Below are 15,452 nucleotides of genomic sequence, written 5' to 3'. Positions count from 1 at the left end.
GATCTCCTTTAGGATGGACTGGTTGGATCTCCTTGCAGTCCAAGGGACTCTCAAGAGTCTTCTCCAACACCACAGTTCAAAAGCATCAATTCTTTGGTGCTCAGCCTTCTTTATGGTCCAGTTCTCACATCCGTACATGACTGCTGGCAAAACCATAGCTTTGACTATATGGACCTTTATCAGCAAAGTGATGTCTCTGCTTTTTAATACTCTGTCTAGGTTTGTCATAGCTTTTCTTTCAAGGAACAAGTTTCTTTTAATTTCATGGCTGCAATCACTGTCTGCAGTGATTTTGGAGCCCAAGAAAAAAAAATCTGTCACTGTTTTCACTTTTTCCCCATCTATTTTCCATGAAGTGATGCAACTGGATGCCATGATGTCAGTTTTTTAAATGTTCCATTTTAACCCGGTTTTTTCACTCTCCTTTTTCACTCTCATTAAGAGGCTCTTGATTGCCCCTTTGCTTTCTGCCATTAGAGTGATATCTGCATATCTGAGGTTGTTTTGAGTCCAGCTTATGCGTCTTCCAGCCTGGCATTTCACATGATGTACTCGGCATACAAGTTAAATGAAATTTTCTTTAGCTGGTTTGAAAGCTTTACAATCTATGTCTATACTGTGTCTGATTATCCCTAATGTTCTGATAACCATACTTGTGCTTATTGTCTGTGTGTATTAATATGTCTTTCCTTTCCTTCCCCTCTCTCATAGAGACAAAAACTGAAGATATTAATTTTGTGCATGCATCCAGGATTAGTCAGGTTACTTATTTTGTAAGTGATCTACTTTTTCTCTCTAGAAGCTATAGAAATATTTCTTAATCTTAGTTTAGCCATAATATGTCTAGTGATAGGAACCTTTTTCTTACATTTCAGTGCTATATTAATATAGTCGTTTCAGTCTAAGGAGGTATATATCTTTAATTCTGGAAAGTTACTCATCATTCTTTTCATTTATCCTTTTTTTTCTTTTCTTGGATTCCCATTATATATGTGTAGTCACCTTTTTTCCTTCATTTCATTTTTCTCACAATCTGTCCTTTAATTTCCTGGTATCTTTTGGGAAAATTTTTAATTTGCACTTTCAGGTTATAGCAGTTTCCTATTGTTTTTTTTATTTTAGCAGTTACATTTTTATGTAACATATTTTTAGTTGGTTCTTCTTTATAACTGCTTATTTCGGTCTCACATGTCCAGTATCTTCCCATATCTTTCCAGGGTTTTTTTTTCCCCCTTGTACTTCTTTTAACTTCTTGTTAGGGCTGTTTTTACAAGTTCTGTTTTCTTATAAGTTACTGTATTTCTTTGTGTTCATGAGCTTCTCCTGTCTTATAAATATTCCTGTTAGACTATTTTTCCCCATTTGCCCTATGGGGCAGTAATACTCCTTTCGGAGGAAAGATGAAAGCTGGGTCCTAACTTGAGGCAAATTTGGAGACAGGGTTCAGTCTGAGCTTAGGGAATCCCTATTTTCCCCCAGTGTCTTTACCCAAGCTCTGCTCTTGCTAGAGGCAGCCACATTCCGACGGAATTGCCCTGATGAGGTAGCATGCAAGACTTCTCAGCACATCCATAATATGGGCGCTTGTCCATGCCTGACTTCATGTCCTGAGGTTGGCCAGGAAGGTCTGACTTTCTTCTTCCTAGGCAGGAGTTTAGAATTGTCCTGAGGTTCTAGCTTTAAAACCTTGGAGGTGATCCTGAAAGTGGCCTGTTTCGTTTTTCCCATTATTTTGTGGACTTTGAGTTTCCCGAGATTCTGAGCCTAAGCAGAGGTCACAGCTGCACCGAGACAGGAACCCCTCAGCTCTCTGCAGCCCCGTCTCAGCCCCGTCACACCGGGCGCCATAGAGAGGGGGCGGCTTTCCCCACCTGGTCGTCCCTCTGTGTTCTCTGGCACAGCCCTCTTTCTCTGCATGCCATTCATCTTCTGATACTCATCCAGCGTTTCCTGTTTCCCCAAAGCACTTTCACGGGTTTTGTGTTCACAGGTACTTGTGACTCTGAAATCTAGGGAATTCCTTTTTTAATTCATGGCATCTTCAGGGTTTTAATCCCGTGTCTGTCTGTAGCTTCTGCTACCACATGTTCCATCCTCCACTAGGTCTTTCTGAGAGAGGGTTCCTTGGAGAAACCCATCTACATGGGAGAAAATTCAAAAACAAGGGAGTGGGGAGATGGAGGAAGGAAAGAAAGATGGGCGAGCTGAAAGAAGCTCTAGCTTCCCAGGTGGCTCAGTGGTAAAGAATCTGCCTGCAACATAGGAGACGCAGGTTCAGTCCCGGGGTCAGGAAGATCCCCTGGAGAAGGGCATGGCAACCCACCCCAGTATTCTTGCCTGGAGAATCCTGTGGACAGAGGAGCCTGGTGGGCTACAGTCCATGGGGTCACAAGAGTTGGACACGACTTAATGACTAAACAAAAACAGCTAGGAAGCTTCAGCTTTTCCTTACCTATCCAAAGGCACGGGAAAAGGGGAGAGAATCAGTGCCCACATGTTCTCCAAACAGATACAGTGAATGGGAGGTGGGGCCATTGGTCTTACCACTCTTGAGAGGCAGAGCTTGAAGGGGGAGGGCGCTCATCCTTCTTGAGTAGCCCACCAATGCTATCATGAGGCTCCTAGACAGAGGCGGCTGGCCTGTCCCTTGGTGGAGAAACTTCTGTCTCCTTATAGCAAGGGTCCACACAGAAACCACTGTCTATAGGCTCTTAACATTTAACTCCTGGGTCAGTAGCTCAATAAAAGCCCTTAAGTTAACATCTCTTGGGGCAGAAGGAGGGTTCTGAGATCTACTTTCTTTTCCTTTCTTCTCCTTGTATTCTTCCGTAGAAATTTCACCATGTAGTACAGGAACTGAGTAAATGGACATTTTGCCAAAAAAGGGAAAATAATCTCATCCATGATGCTAAGATTACAACTGTTATTCATATGTGACAGTTCACAGTTAGGAGGCAGCCTGTTGTGTATTTAGAGAATAGAGGAACTAGGTAAAGAATACTGGATTCTTCAAGCTTTCTCAAATTGAAGGTTTGTGACTACCCTATGTTGTCCAATAGTGGTTACCATTTTTTAGCAAGAAAAGTATTTTTAATTAAGGCATGTATATATGTATATATCTTTTGAGTGATCCAAATTAATATTTTAAGGCACAACTACTGTATTATTTTTTGATTCCTGTTGCTTACAGCAGTCTGCTATATGCTAAGTACAATGTTAGGTCCCAGATAACTAGATAGATGGATGGGTGGATGTATTTCTTCTTTTTTTTTTTTTTGTAATGAGCAGTACCACTGTGGACAAACTGCTCTATGGTGTGAATACTATAATAAATATTTCTACTAGGAAGTATCTTCTTTTTAGTGCCTTTTATAAGGTTTATTTGCCAGTTAATAGTTCAGTGTGCCTATACACACATACATACATGCATATGCAAACATATACCACTGTCAATATGATCAGTCATTATTTAAAATATCTGAACCACTGAAACTGAAGTTTACTTGTAACAACAAAATTCCACAAAAGAGAAGTTTTACACCTAAAATGCTTTACAAAAGGAAATCTTTTTTTAAAGATACTTTCCTTTTGCGTCCTGTGGCCAGGCTATCTGTATTTTGCTTCTGTAGACTGAATCCTTGAATTACAAGTTGCCCTTGATGGCTCTGAATTCATGGTGTATCAACAAATGTTGCTTTTGGAGACTAGGAAAGCACTCACTCATCAGTCATTTGAATAACACAACTTTCTTACCCAGTAATGGGTGAATGTTTCATTATGTACCCTATGCTAAGAATCGTTTTTAGGATTTGCTATATAAATGGCTGTTTTCATTCCAGTCATAAATTGATGGTGAGTTTCTGGAAGCACTGTAATAGTTATATAATTTTAGTACATGTAGCCCAAATTATTTTTGCCATGTTTTAACTCCTCCTCAATTCAAAACTTTATAAATGAGCCCACAAATTTTAGTTTGAAGAAGAGTTAAGTTCAGTCTCATAAATTTTTCTCTTAGGTATTTCTCTTTTTGTAATTTCTTTGTTAGTCAGCAGAATATGACTCAATGGGGAATAGACTGATATTCGCAAAGAGAAAACTTAGGAAGTTTGTTGCAAAGGAAAGTACAGCAGATTCCCCACTAATGATCCTGACCTCTAAATAGTCACCAGGAGCAGCTCTCTAGCTTCCTAAATGCAAAGGCTCTACAAATACAAGGTCATTATACAAAATGCTTCAGGATAATGAAGAAATACTGTATTCCTCCGTGTTCTCAATGTGTTTTCTAAATTTACTTTCTGAAAGCAACTTTATAGTAATTTTTAAGTTTACAATATGAGTTTTTAAGTTAATGTATTATTGGCCTAATTTTTAGTGTATATATTAGATTTTTCTAAGTTATTAACCTAAATACACAGTACAGTAAGATAACTTATTGTACTTTTAGCTACCTATAAAAAGTCCTTTAAATATTTTTTATTATGTGACTCTATATATATATATATATATATATATATATATATATACATGCACATATAATCCTTATCCATATTCCATTCAAAAAGGTGATTCATGCAGCTAATCCCATTAAAAGGGTGCAAAATGAGGCTCATGTAAGATGGGCCACTGTATACACTTTCTAGCTTAAATGGTAAAAATTTCCAGTACTCCAAACTAATGTTCATAGGGCAGTAAGAGTTACTACATAGCAAGTAAGAAAAATAATGAATAACACATGCAGAGACTGCATCCAAGATAGATTCTGAAAAGCATTCTGCACTCGATGTGCCGCTAGGCTGTGTCTCCAAGGACCCCCTCTGCCTGCGGAGCCACCGGGAAGGGACCTGGGCCTCACAGCTCATGCGCGATGTGCGGTCCTCCCGCCGAGGCTCTGACCTCTTCCGAGGGCGAAAGAACAACAGTGGCCGGAAGAGAACCGTGGGTGATTTAAGGACTAATGCAGACCCTGGGGTGGTAAAGATACACCTAGGGGAGAAAACGGCGCTTTTATGGTGTCTATGAGTTATGCATTGGATCACTATTGGTATTTATAAAGTTTAGGTTTCATGTATCCTCAACCATGAATTCGTGGTTTCTGATAGATACTGGGAAGATTAACTTGTGTGGTAAGGTTGTTCCAGACTATCCAGAAAATCGTACAAATAAAAGGAGAATCGTACAAGTATATAAAAGTTAAGAAAGGAGACTAATGAGTGAAGGAGAGGACTTTTTATATGGTGGAAACACACAGTGGAAAGGAATGTATTCTGGAGAATTTTTAACGTGGAATTTAATGTATGCTCCTTCTTTTACCTGACATGAACTCTCCTCTCCTTGTCAAATTCTGACTCATCAAGGGAGGCTCTTGCAACCCATGCTAACTTCTACATCCTCGGAAATTATTAAGTACTGGCAAGTATATCAAAAAGCTTTCTGCAACACTTGTTTTTAATGTCTTCTAATTTGGTTTTGCTATCTTGTAAAGGCAGGAGGAGAAGGGGACAACAGAGGATGAGATGGTTGGATGGCATCACTGACGTGATAGACATGAGTTTGAGTAGGCTCCGGGAGTTGGTGATGGACAGAGAAGCCTGGCGTGCTGCAGTCCATGGGACTGCAAAGAATTGGACGTGACTGAGCGACTGATCTGACTGAATACCTCTTGTAGCAAGAAATAATTTTTTAAATGAGTGCTGCACAAATAGTAGAATTGATCTCAGCTTGACTAACCTGGGCCCCGTTAAACCACATTCCCTCCCTAAGACACGCTGAGGGATGCCCCCGGCACAGCACACCCAGGGCTGGAAGGACAGTCTTTAGTACATGCCTACACTTTTTGCTTCCATGAGTCGACTTGGTGCTTACTGGGAATCTGTGGGTGTTCGTTCTTTAATCTATTTGTTCTTATTGTACTTCTCAAAGTAATCATCACTTAGGTGTTTCATAAGCCACCAAAAAATAGTCTAGCCAAAATTGTTGGTAGGAAAACCAAATATAATGTTCTAGAAAGACTTTTTGAGTTGCCAGGAAAACATTGCTGAGGACAAGATAACAATAAACTGGGGTGGATGGCATCATGACATTGTAGTTTCCACTTAATGAAACAAGCCATGGATTGTGCCCCAAAGTCAGGTTTTTGTAAGAAAAATATGCAGAATTTCAAACACAAACTCCTTTGCAGAGAATAGTTCTTTGCCTTATATCACAAGCTTGTACGTTTATATTCTGAGTTAAATGTTACAAGGTATGCATATTTTGTTTTATGAATTCTACTTAAACGTGACATCTTTCTTTAGCAACCAACTACTGTTTCAAACCCATCGGATACCAGAGCTTCTGCTGTTTGTTGAATCTTCTTCCAAGGATTGTCCTTCCAGTTGTCCTCTTTTATCTTGATAATGGAAGCGGATATCCTTACTTGTGCTACTTGCAGTGAAATTTGGGTTGTCTCATTACATCATTGCCTTTTCTTAAAGAAAAACAGATATTGTTCTTGCCTCGGGAACTCATGCTCTGTTTTAAGACCTGAGTTAGTCATATCCATGCTTGTTTATTTGTTTGTTCAGTCTCTAAGCCGCGTCCAACTCTTTGCAGTCCCGTGGACTGCAGCACACCAGGCTTCCCTGTCCTTCACTATATCCCAGATTTTGCTTCGACTCATGTCCATTGAGTCATTGGTGCTATCCAAGCATCTCGTCCTATATCACCCCCTCCTCTCACCATCAGTCTTTCCCAGCATCAGGGTCTTTTCCAATGAGTCAGCTCTTCACATCAGATGGCCAAAGTATTGGAGCTTCGGCATCAGTCCTTCCAATGAATATTCAGGATTGATTTCCTTTTGGATTGACTAGTTTGATCTCCTTGCTGTTCAAGGGACTCTCAAGAGTCTTCTCCAACACCAAAACTTGGAAGTATCAATTTTTTGACACTCAGCCTTCTTAGTGGTCTAACTCTCACATCCATATATAACTACTGGAAAAACCAATGCAGACCTTTGTCAGCAAAGTGATGTCTCTACTTTTTAATATGCTGTCCAGGTTTGTCATAGCTTTCCTTCCAGGAAGTAAGAGTCTTTTAATTTCATGGCTGCAGTCACCATCCGCAGTGACTTTGGAGGCCAAGAAAATAAAATCTGTCACTGTTTCCATTTTTTCCCCTTCTATTTGCCATGAAGTGATGGGGCCAGATGTCATGATCTTAGTTTTTTGGAAGTTGAGTTTTAAGCCAGCTTTTTCACTCTCCTCTTTCACCCTCATTAAGAGGCTCTTTAGGTCCTCTTCACTTTCTGCCATTCGAGTGGTATCACCTGCATATCTGAGTTTGTTGATATTTCTCCCAGCAATCTTGATTCCAGCTTGTAATTTATCCACCCCAATATTTCCCTTGATGTACTCTGCATAGAAGTTAAATAAGCAAGGTGTCAATGTACAGCCTTGATATACTCCTTTCCCAATTTTGAACCAGTCTGTTGTTCCATGGCCATTCTAAATGTTGCTTCTTGGCCTGCATACAGGTTTCTCAGGAGACAGGTAAAATGGTCCGATACTCCCATCTCTAAGAATTTTCCACAGTTTGTTGTGATCCACACAATCAAAGGCTGTAGCGTAGTCAATGAAGCAAAAGTAGATGTTTTTCTGAAATTCCCTTGCTTTGTTTATGATCTAATGTATATTGGCAATTTGATCTCTGGTTCTTCTTCCATTTCTAAATCCAGCTTGACATCTGGAAGTTCTCGGTTCACATACTGTTGAAGTCTAGCTTGAAGGATTTTGAGCATTACCTTGCTAGCATGTGAAATGAGTGCAATTGTGCAGTAGTTTGAACATTCTTTGGTATTGCCTTTCTTTGGGATCGGAATGAAAACTGACCTTTTCCAATCCTGTGGCCACTGCTGAGTTTTCCAAATTTGCTGGCATATTGAGTGCAGCACTTTCACAGCATCATCTTTTAGGATTTTAAATAGCTTGGCTGGAATTCCATCCACTGTGTTGGTAAAAATCCTCAGCCAGTTTTAATTTGGGGGTATTAAAAATTGTAATGTCAAGCAGAGAAAGCAGTGGTTAGTTGTAATAGTCATGAAGAAAAGAAAACAAAGTTTAGTCCAGCTTTTTTCTGATGATTCTCTAAATCATTACTATTAGCTCACCATGCAGAGATTTATCCTTTATTATACATTCAGCTTATGGGAAAAAAAGAAAATACCTGTGTTTCTCAGCTCCATTGATCCCATGGCGTGACCTCACAATGTATTTGCATTGTGAGCCTGTTAAGTTGTAAAGGGAATTTGACAAATGTTTTCAAATGCTTCTCTCTTTTCATGCCCATTTCCCATTTGCTTTTTAGATCACTTCTTGGTGAGCATTCTTTTTTGACATTTACTAAATGTCAGCTATAGTTCATATTTGAAACATTGGCCTAGAGCCAGTGGGCTGACCCAATTTATAATAGCCTGTTAAGAAAAATTAAATAATATGTGAAAATGAAATGAAAATTGCTTCAAAGAAAAATGAGAGCTAACAGTGGAAAAGCCCGTTAATGACGTGATACTCATCCATTCCTTTACGGTATTCACAGTTGTGTCATTTTGTACTGTTGCCAGACTCGGAAAGGAAATTCAAAGAAAGAATTAAAAATACTTCTTTCATATAGCAAGCATTTATTGAGTACCTATCCTGGATCAGCACAAGTAATACAAAGATGAAGAGACCGGTTCACTCTGCAAGCAACTCACGCTCCAACACAATGATTCTCAAACTTGAAATAAAGATTGAATCTGTTCTTGGCTGAAGCATTTAAGAAGGGACATCTGGGCCTCCTGAAGGCACTTATTTGTGCAAAATACTCACTGCTAGGAATTTTTCCTAAGGAAAAAAATCAGGAAAATGTGCAAAGATGTATTGAGTCTCAGAGTCATGATCTTCATTTCTAAGCAGGCTAATAAATGATTTACCAGATGTTCCAGCAGGTATTTACTGCACTTAACCTTGATAAAGAATTTGGCTCTGGGTTATTTCTTTTGCTCACTACCATTGTCTATATTAGTTGTTTCTCAGTAGTTTATTACTCTCTTAATAGTTGACTGAGCCAGTTTTCCTTTCTTTCTGTCTAATCACCGAGATAGCATGGATACTAGATTAAGTTAATCATGCAAATAAATATTTTGTCATTGAACTGTAATTGTTGTGGGGTTTTAAGTCTATGATAAGTTGCTCCAGAGTTAGTATTAATACTCTACGATTTTAGTATGGATGCTGGGGTTCTCTATTCCTGACCCACCTTTATGTAAAAGGTTGCTTGATTCTACTTGGCCACTGTCAGTAGCTTTAGAAAAGAAACAGACAGATGAACTATGTAATCAAGCACTTAGTATTTACTTTAGTTGACTCTCCCGGGTGTCTGAGAACAGGTGGGGAAGTTACCCATTTCCTTATTGTTTATTTAAATTGTTTACATGTATAAGAATCATCTAAGATCAGCTTATGGAGGTTCAGAACTTTTATTTTCAAGGTATAGTAGAACAATTGGTATTTGAACTATCATTCAACAGCCTTTCTGCTTTCTTTCTCATTCAAAAGTGAAGAAGCAGAAATCCTGATATTATCTGTTGGGAAATAATGGAATTTCTGAACACAGATGTCATCTTTTAACAAGTTTATGCACACATTCTGGGGAACTAGTATTTAACAAGGCACTGTAGCTTCTATCTGTCACCTGGAGTTTTGCTTCTGTGACTTTATTTTTCCCTTAAAGTGGCAAACCAGGCTAACAGAGATTTAAACACTTAAACGTAAGACTTTTCCACGGTGATTCTTCAGACACCTATTCATTTAGTTCTTCTGCTGCTTTTATCCTTCAAGACAGTGACATCTTAAAATTCCTTTTTTCAGGAAAAAAAAAAAGTGATAATTTGTTGTCATTTAAGGGTTTCTCCTCTTCAAAAATCTGAAGTTGTTGAGATGGTTAAGAAACAAGTGAAAGTCATAACACTCGCCATTGGCGATGGAGCAAATGACGTCAGTATGATACAGACAGCGCATGTTGGGGTAGGAATAAGCGGCAATGAGGGCCTTCAGGCAGCCAATTCCTCGGACTACTCGATAGCTCAGGTAAGCAGCATTTCTGCCAAACACACCGTTCATCTGTGTCAGCTGCCACTATGAAGAGGAAAATGTTAACTTCTTTCCATTCTTATTTTAGTTCAAATATTTGAAGAATCTGTTGATGGTGCATGGCGCCTGGAACTATAACAGAGTCTCCAAGTGTATCCTGTATTGCTTCTACAAGAATATAGTCCTCTATATCATCGAGGTAATTGCAAGCTAAGTTTAAAAGTCCTTGTCATTCGCACACATATTTGAAACGTTTTGGGGAAGACATTTCTTCATAATTTTAATTAATCCTTCATCAGCCCACTTTTTTAACTTCTGAATATGTTAAAAAGTTTGTCAGCTGTGGAGAAATAATGTTGAAATTCTGGCTAAACACATTATGTTGCTTTGGTAAGAAATGTTGAATGATAGTTGCTAATAAAGTAATGTGTTCAGTTTTTTAAAAAAACTACAAACTACATAGCATTTTTTATAAAGTTCAAAAGCATACGAGAGAAAACAGTAAATTGTTTAGGGATGCACATGAGGAAAACTGTGTTTAAAGAGAAAAGGAAGGGAAAATGGAAGGAAGTCCAAAAAAAAGAGGGGCTATACATAGAGCTGATTCACTTTGCTGTACAGTAGAAAATAACACAACATTCTGAAGCAATTATACAATAAAAAACAATTTTTTTAAAAAAAGGAAAGGAAGAGTGGACATAAAACTGAGGATGTCAGCTCTACTGAGGGATCTAATCAGTAAAAACACACAGGTAGTTTTGCTAGTATTGGTCACCCTGTAGTTCTTCTCATGTTTCAAGCCTACGTAATTGGACAGAAGTATTCCTTGCTCTTCAGATGGGTTTTTGGTGCCTGAATTTGGTAGGAAACAGAGTCCAGATAATGAGGAATTTGTCTAAAAATTAACAGAATGGTTTGGCTACTGTGTCTGGATCACAAGAAATCTCTATATTCCTTTTCATGTGGCAAATATAACATCATTTTTGGCCTATGAACTTAATGTGGATCAGGAATATCATTTCTGAAAGGGTGCATTTTATCCTGCAAACATGTTTTGCAGTCTCTACAGGCTGCCAGGCCCCAGGGTTAGTTCAGTAACTAAATCGCGCGAGGTTTCTACCCTCCAAAAACTTGCCAATAGAAATATAAAGCAAACCACATGTGTAATTTTACATTTTCTGGGACCCACATCAACAACAAGTAAAAATTAAAGCCCAAATTAATTTTAAATTATATTTCACTTAACTATATATTCAATATTATTATTTCAGCTTGGAATCTCTATAAAAAATTATTAAAGCAATATTTCACATTCTTTTCTTCATAACTAAGTGTTCACAGTCTAGTGTGTATTTTACACATACAGCGTATCTTAGTTTGGACTAATCACATTTCAAGTATTCAAGAACCACATGGCCAGTGGCTATTCCTCTGGGTAGCATAGCACCAGTAGGTGAATAAGTAAACTCAACACTCAGGATGCGATAAGTAAGTTCTTTATATTTTTTTTGAAAAATAGACCATCTTATCATCAGAAGCTGTATTCGTAATCCTTGAACTCTAGGCGTTACCAGTTCCTTGCTCCTCTGGGAGCTTCACGGACCATGACAAGGAGCGCTCCGTAGCTTGTTAAGAAAGCCCTCCAACCTCCACCCCTGTCCGAGGACCTGCCTACGCCTGCATAAGTCTGCCCTGGGATCCCTTACACGTGTTTGTTCATGCCAGCTTGCCTTCTGCTCAGCTGACTGCTTCTCCACATCCATCAGCAGAGGCAGAACCTTCCCATGTGCCATTTGAAAATCATATCTCGTACTTTATGCCACAAAAGTAACCCTGTAAACAAAACAGTCAGTAGGCTTTACATTTCCCCTGCTGAGATGTCAGTTGGAAACCTGTATGTTTGCTTCAGCTGTTCTTTATGCCTGTCAGAATGCTAATCTTCTTATCAAAATGTTGACTGAGCATAGTTCTTATTATGAGTCAGATTAATAAAATTAAGGGCTTCCCTCGTGGTTCAGATGGTAAGGAATCCGCCTGCAATCCAGGAGACCCAGGTTCGATCCCTGAGTTTTTCAGTTTCAAAGTGTGCAGGCAGTTTTATTTATTGGTCACTAAAAATCTGTAATTAGATTGCAACGCATTAGGTAAAATAATGAAATACTATAATTAAATACTTGGAAACATAAACAGAATAATCTGTGAATTTAGTTATTGTTCATTACTGCCGAATTTGGTCTGAAATAGTCTGTTTTGAAACAAAATGCACTTCCAAAATAGCTTATGAGATCATACAAAATATTTTGTTTATATAAATTTTTTATTCTTTTCTAATAAAATTATTTACAATTCTCAGTCCCCTCTATAGTCCTAACTTTTCTAGTTAGATTTTTGTCTTATCCCTCAACATTTATCGACATTAGAAAGAATACCAATTTAGACAGTTTATTTACATATATTCTTGAAGTATCTGGGTGTTTAGAGCCACTGGCAGCAATAAATCTGCTTGCAAAAATATCATTGTGTAAAATGAAATGGGTACTCAACTTGCCACTTTTTAAATCTAGATTATTTGACAATCAACAATGAAGTGGTCAAAATTATGTACTAATGGGAGACATAAAATATATCAAACTCACATGAAAAACTAAATCAACATGCTCTGTTTCAAATCCAGAGTTATGCAATTTGTGGTTGATTAGCCCTAAACTTCACTTGGCTTTGAATTTAAAGCCTCTTTGAAAGATAGCTAACACTGATCAAATTCTTTACACATTGGAAAGGAAGTCAGTCCTAAACTTTACTGGAAATCTCATTCTTAAGTTATTTTTCTTTTAGCAGTTTATGGAAATGTATTTTGAATATAATTCAACTATCTTGGAAATGAATTGGCCTTTTAAATCAATTCCCAGATACCCAACTTTTGCCAGCTAAAACAAGTTCTGCAGATGTTAATGGCTCATGTCAATACTGTGAGTGAATAGACAGAATGCACGTCATTGAATGTCTCCAGTGAGGACAACTGCCCGTCTCGAATCTCCCCTTTCAGGTTTTGTGCTAGTGGGGCGTGGGAGCAGAGGACTCACTGACTGTTTGTAAGCTGCTGTTTAACATGCAGAAATGCTCCATCAGGGAAATGCCTGTGAAGCTTTAACTGCCACGCCTCTCCTGGGACGTGAAAGTCAGAAAATAATACCAGGACAGGCAGCTCTGAAGTTTCTTTGCTAATAAAGAAATAGGACGGAACACTATGGGATTTATAGATTATCTCTAAAAACTGCTTTTCCCGTTGCTGAACTGCCAGGAATGTCTAGCTACTGCACTGCCATAAATTATGGCCAAACAAATAAAAACAGATTTGTCAGGTGGCGGTATAAAGCGCTTGCTTGTGCTGGCCACTCGGCAGCGACTCTAGGTGTTCATTGGAATGACTGGCACTCGCTAAAGAGATTTTAGTTTCTCTGAAATGTCTGACTCCTTGCTAGCAAAATAAGACCTTTTCTCTCAAACAATTGGTCACATCCAGGTTTTCCGGTAAGATCCCAAGGCAGTGTAGTGTTTCTGATTTCCAGAAGCTTTGATTAAAGTCAATGAGGTGATACTTTCCCACCAAGTTGTGCTGAGGTATGGATTTCCTGTGAATTTAAATAATTTAGATACCTCCCCAGAGGGACTCATGTTTTCTTTCTGCATCCATGGTTTTGTTAAGTCAAGGGAGGGACTTTTATGTGTTTATAGTAATTTAGGTGTTGTTTTATTTAGTATGGGATGCATTTCTAATGTATCTTTGAACTGCAAATCTCAGACTAACTTGAAATCAGCCTTCTGGTAGACGTCTTCACTGTTAAAAATCTCTCTTTCCTTTAAAATATGTAAACTTCAGTGCCAAAATATTTATATGAAGATGTGGGTACTATAGTCATTTCTCCTTTAAAAAGAAGTTAAAATATTAACTTTTTAAAGCACAGGAAGAGAATTTTTAGAAACATGTTCACATACCTTTCAGTAGGAAAAATAAAAAGGCAACAGTGCTTTGATAGCTTTCAACTTAAAAATGTCTACATTGTCCTCATAAAGCAGTTAGATACGTAGTGAATTTTAAAATAAACTTGGACTGCGAGTGTGTTAGCTTATTTGCAAGTTATTTTGAATTGGAAGCTGAATATAAATATCCATTGACTTAGATTCCTCAATTTCAAATTTAGATTCCTCAATTTCAAGCTCCTAGTGGTGTTTTAATCACCAAATTTACATACAAAGGAGCCAGGAGACCATTCACATTTACAAGTGTTTATTCACACACAAATTTATTAACGTAAATGTCTCCTATTATACAGTATTGATGTTTGCAAATGCGTTTATAACTAACCTTTGCGCCAAATCATGTCCATTAAAGGAATTTGCTAAGTAGGCAGCTTCAGCTTTCTTCAGACCAGCGAAGATTAGGCTGCATCTTTATAGACTATTCAGGCCACAGCTGAAAGTTCATGTTTAAAAATTCCTTGTATTACCATCATAGCATAAGAAATCTGAATGAGCTTCACAGTCACCTACAGGGAAAACATTACCGTCACCCAGAGTATCACAAATATGTATTTACATAATCCACATCTCAAAAAGGCCAAAATGTGAAAACACAATAGATTGCGTTGAAGTCTGTCCTGTCAATTTATGTCTACTTAACGCTTTCCAAAAAAAAAACAGTTTTAAGTCTGCAGCACCACCCCAAGTCTCCAAGGAATAAATTTAACTTCCCTTGAAGATGCTAAGTACTTTTGCATGTAGCAATGAATGGTCTGGCTTCTAGGTGAGAGTACAAGTTCAAATCTTTTCTGTAAATATATGTGGCAAGCAAGTGAGAATTTCAGATTTGCCTCCCGTATCTATGCTTTTGTTCTTGTTGTCGTTAATGCGTGTTACAACCCTAACACAATCTGGACTTATTTTTCATGTGCTATTGCGACTTTGTTCTCTTTTCCATCTCATGAAGCCGACATTGGTTTTTATATATGCTCAGTCATTCCTTTCCACTATGAAAAGGAAAAAGATCAATGTGGGTACAGAAACTGTTCATAGTGAGGCCAGCCTGGGTACATATTGATAAATGGTGAATTTGTAGCAATTCATGCTTCCATAATGAGGTTAAATGAAACGTGAAGTGTAGCAAAGTCCGTGCAACTCCAGTTCAAAAATTCACTTAACCAGCAGGTCCAGACTGCTGTTCCCTAACAGGTTTTTGGTTGTTGCTGTGATAGTTTGGCTTTGTGTTTGCGTTTATGTCATGTTGGGTCAGACATTTTTCTCTTCCAGATCAATGTGATTTTTAATTACATTTTAGTCCTGCTTTTT

At 38.1% G+C, this 15,452-nt stretch overlaps 1 protein-coding gene across 3 annotated transcripts in view; it reads left to right on the top strand.

The window, feature by feature from the left end:
- ATP8A1 (ATPase phospholipid transporting 8A1) overlaps positions 1-15,452 on the top strand; it is a 228,475-nt gene that overhangs the window by 160,612 nt on the left and 52,411 nt on the right. For all 3 annotated transcript variants that reach the window (XM_043871058.1, XM_043871060.1, XM_043871059.1), the window contains 2 exons: positions 9,920-10,103; positions 10,195-10,305. In XM_043871058.1, coding sequence (XP_043726993.1) covers positions 9,920-10,103; positions 10,195-10,305 — 295 coding nt within the window. The remainder of the gene's footprint in view (positions 1-9,919; positions 10,104-10,194; positions 10,306-15,452) is intronic.

The sequence above is a fragment of the Cervus elaphus genome, chromosome 17 (assembly GCF_910594005.1).
Source record: "Cervus elaphus chromosome 17, mCerEla1.1, whole genome shotgun sequence".
In the NCBI taxonomy this organism is placed as follows: domain Eukaryota; kingdom Metazoa; phylum Chordata; class Mammalia; order Artiodactyla; family Cervidae; genus Cervus; species Cervus elaphus.
Note: the sequence above shows the minus strand (reverse complement) of the source record. Positions and strands in the feature narration are given on the sequence as shown.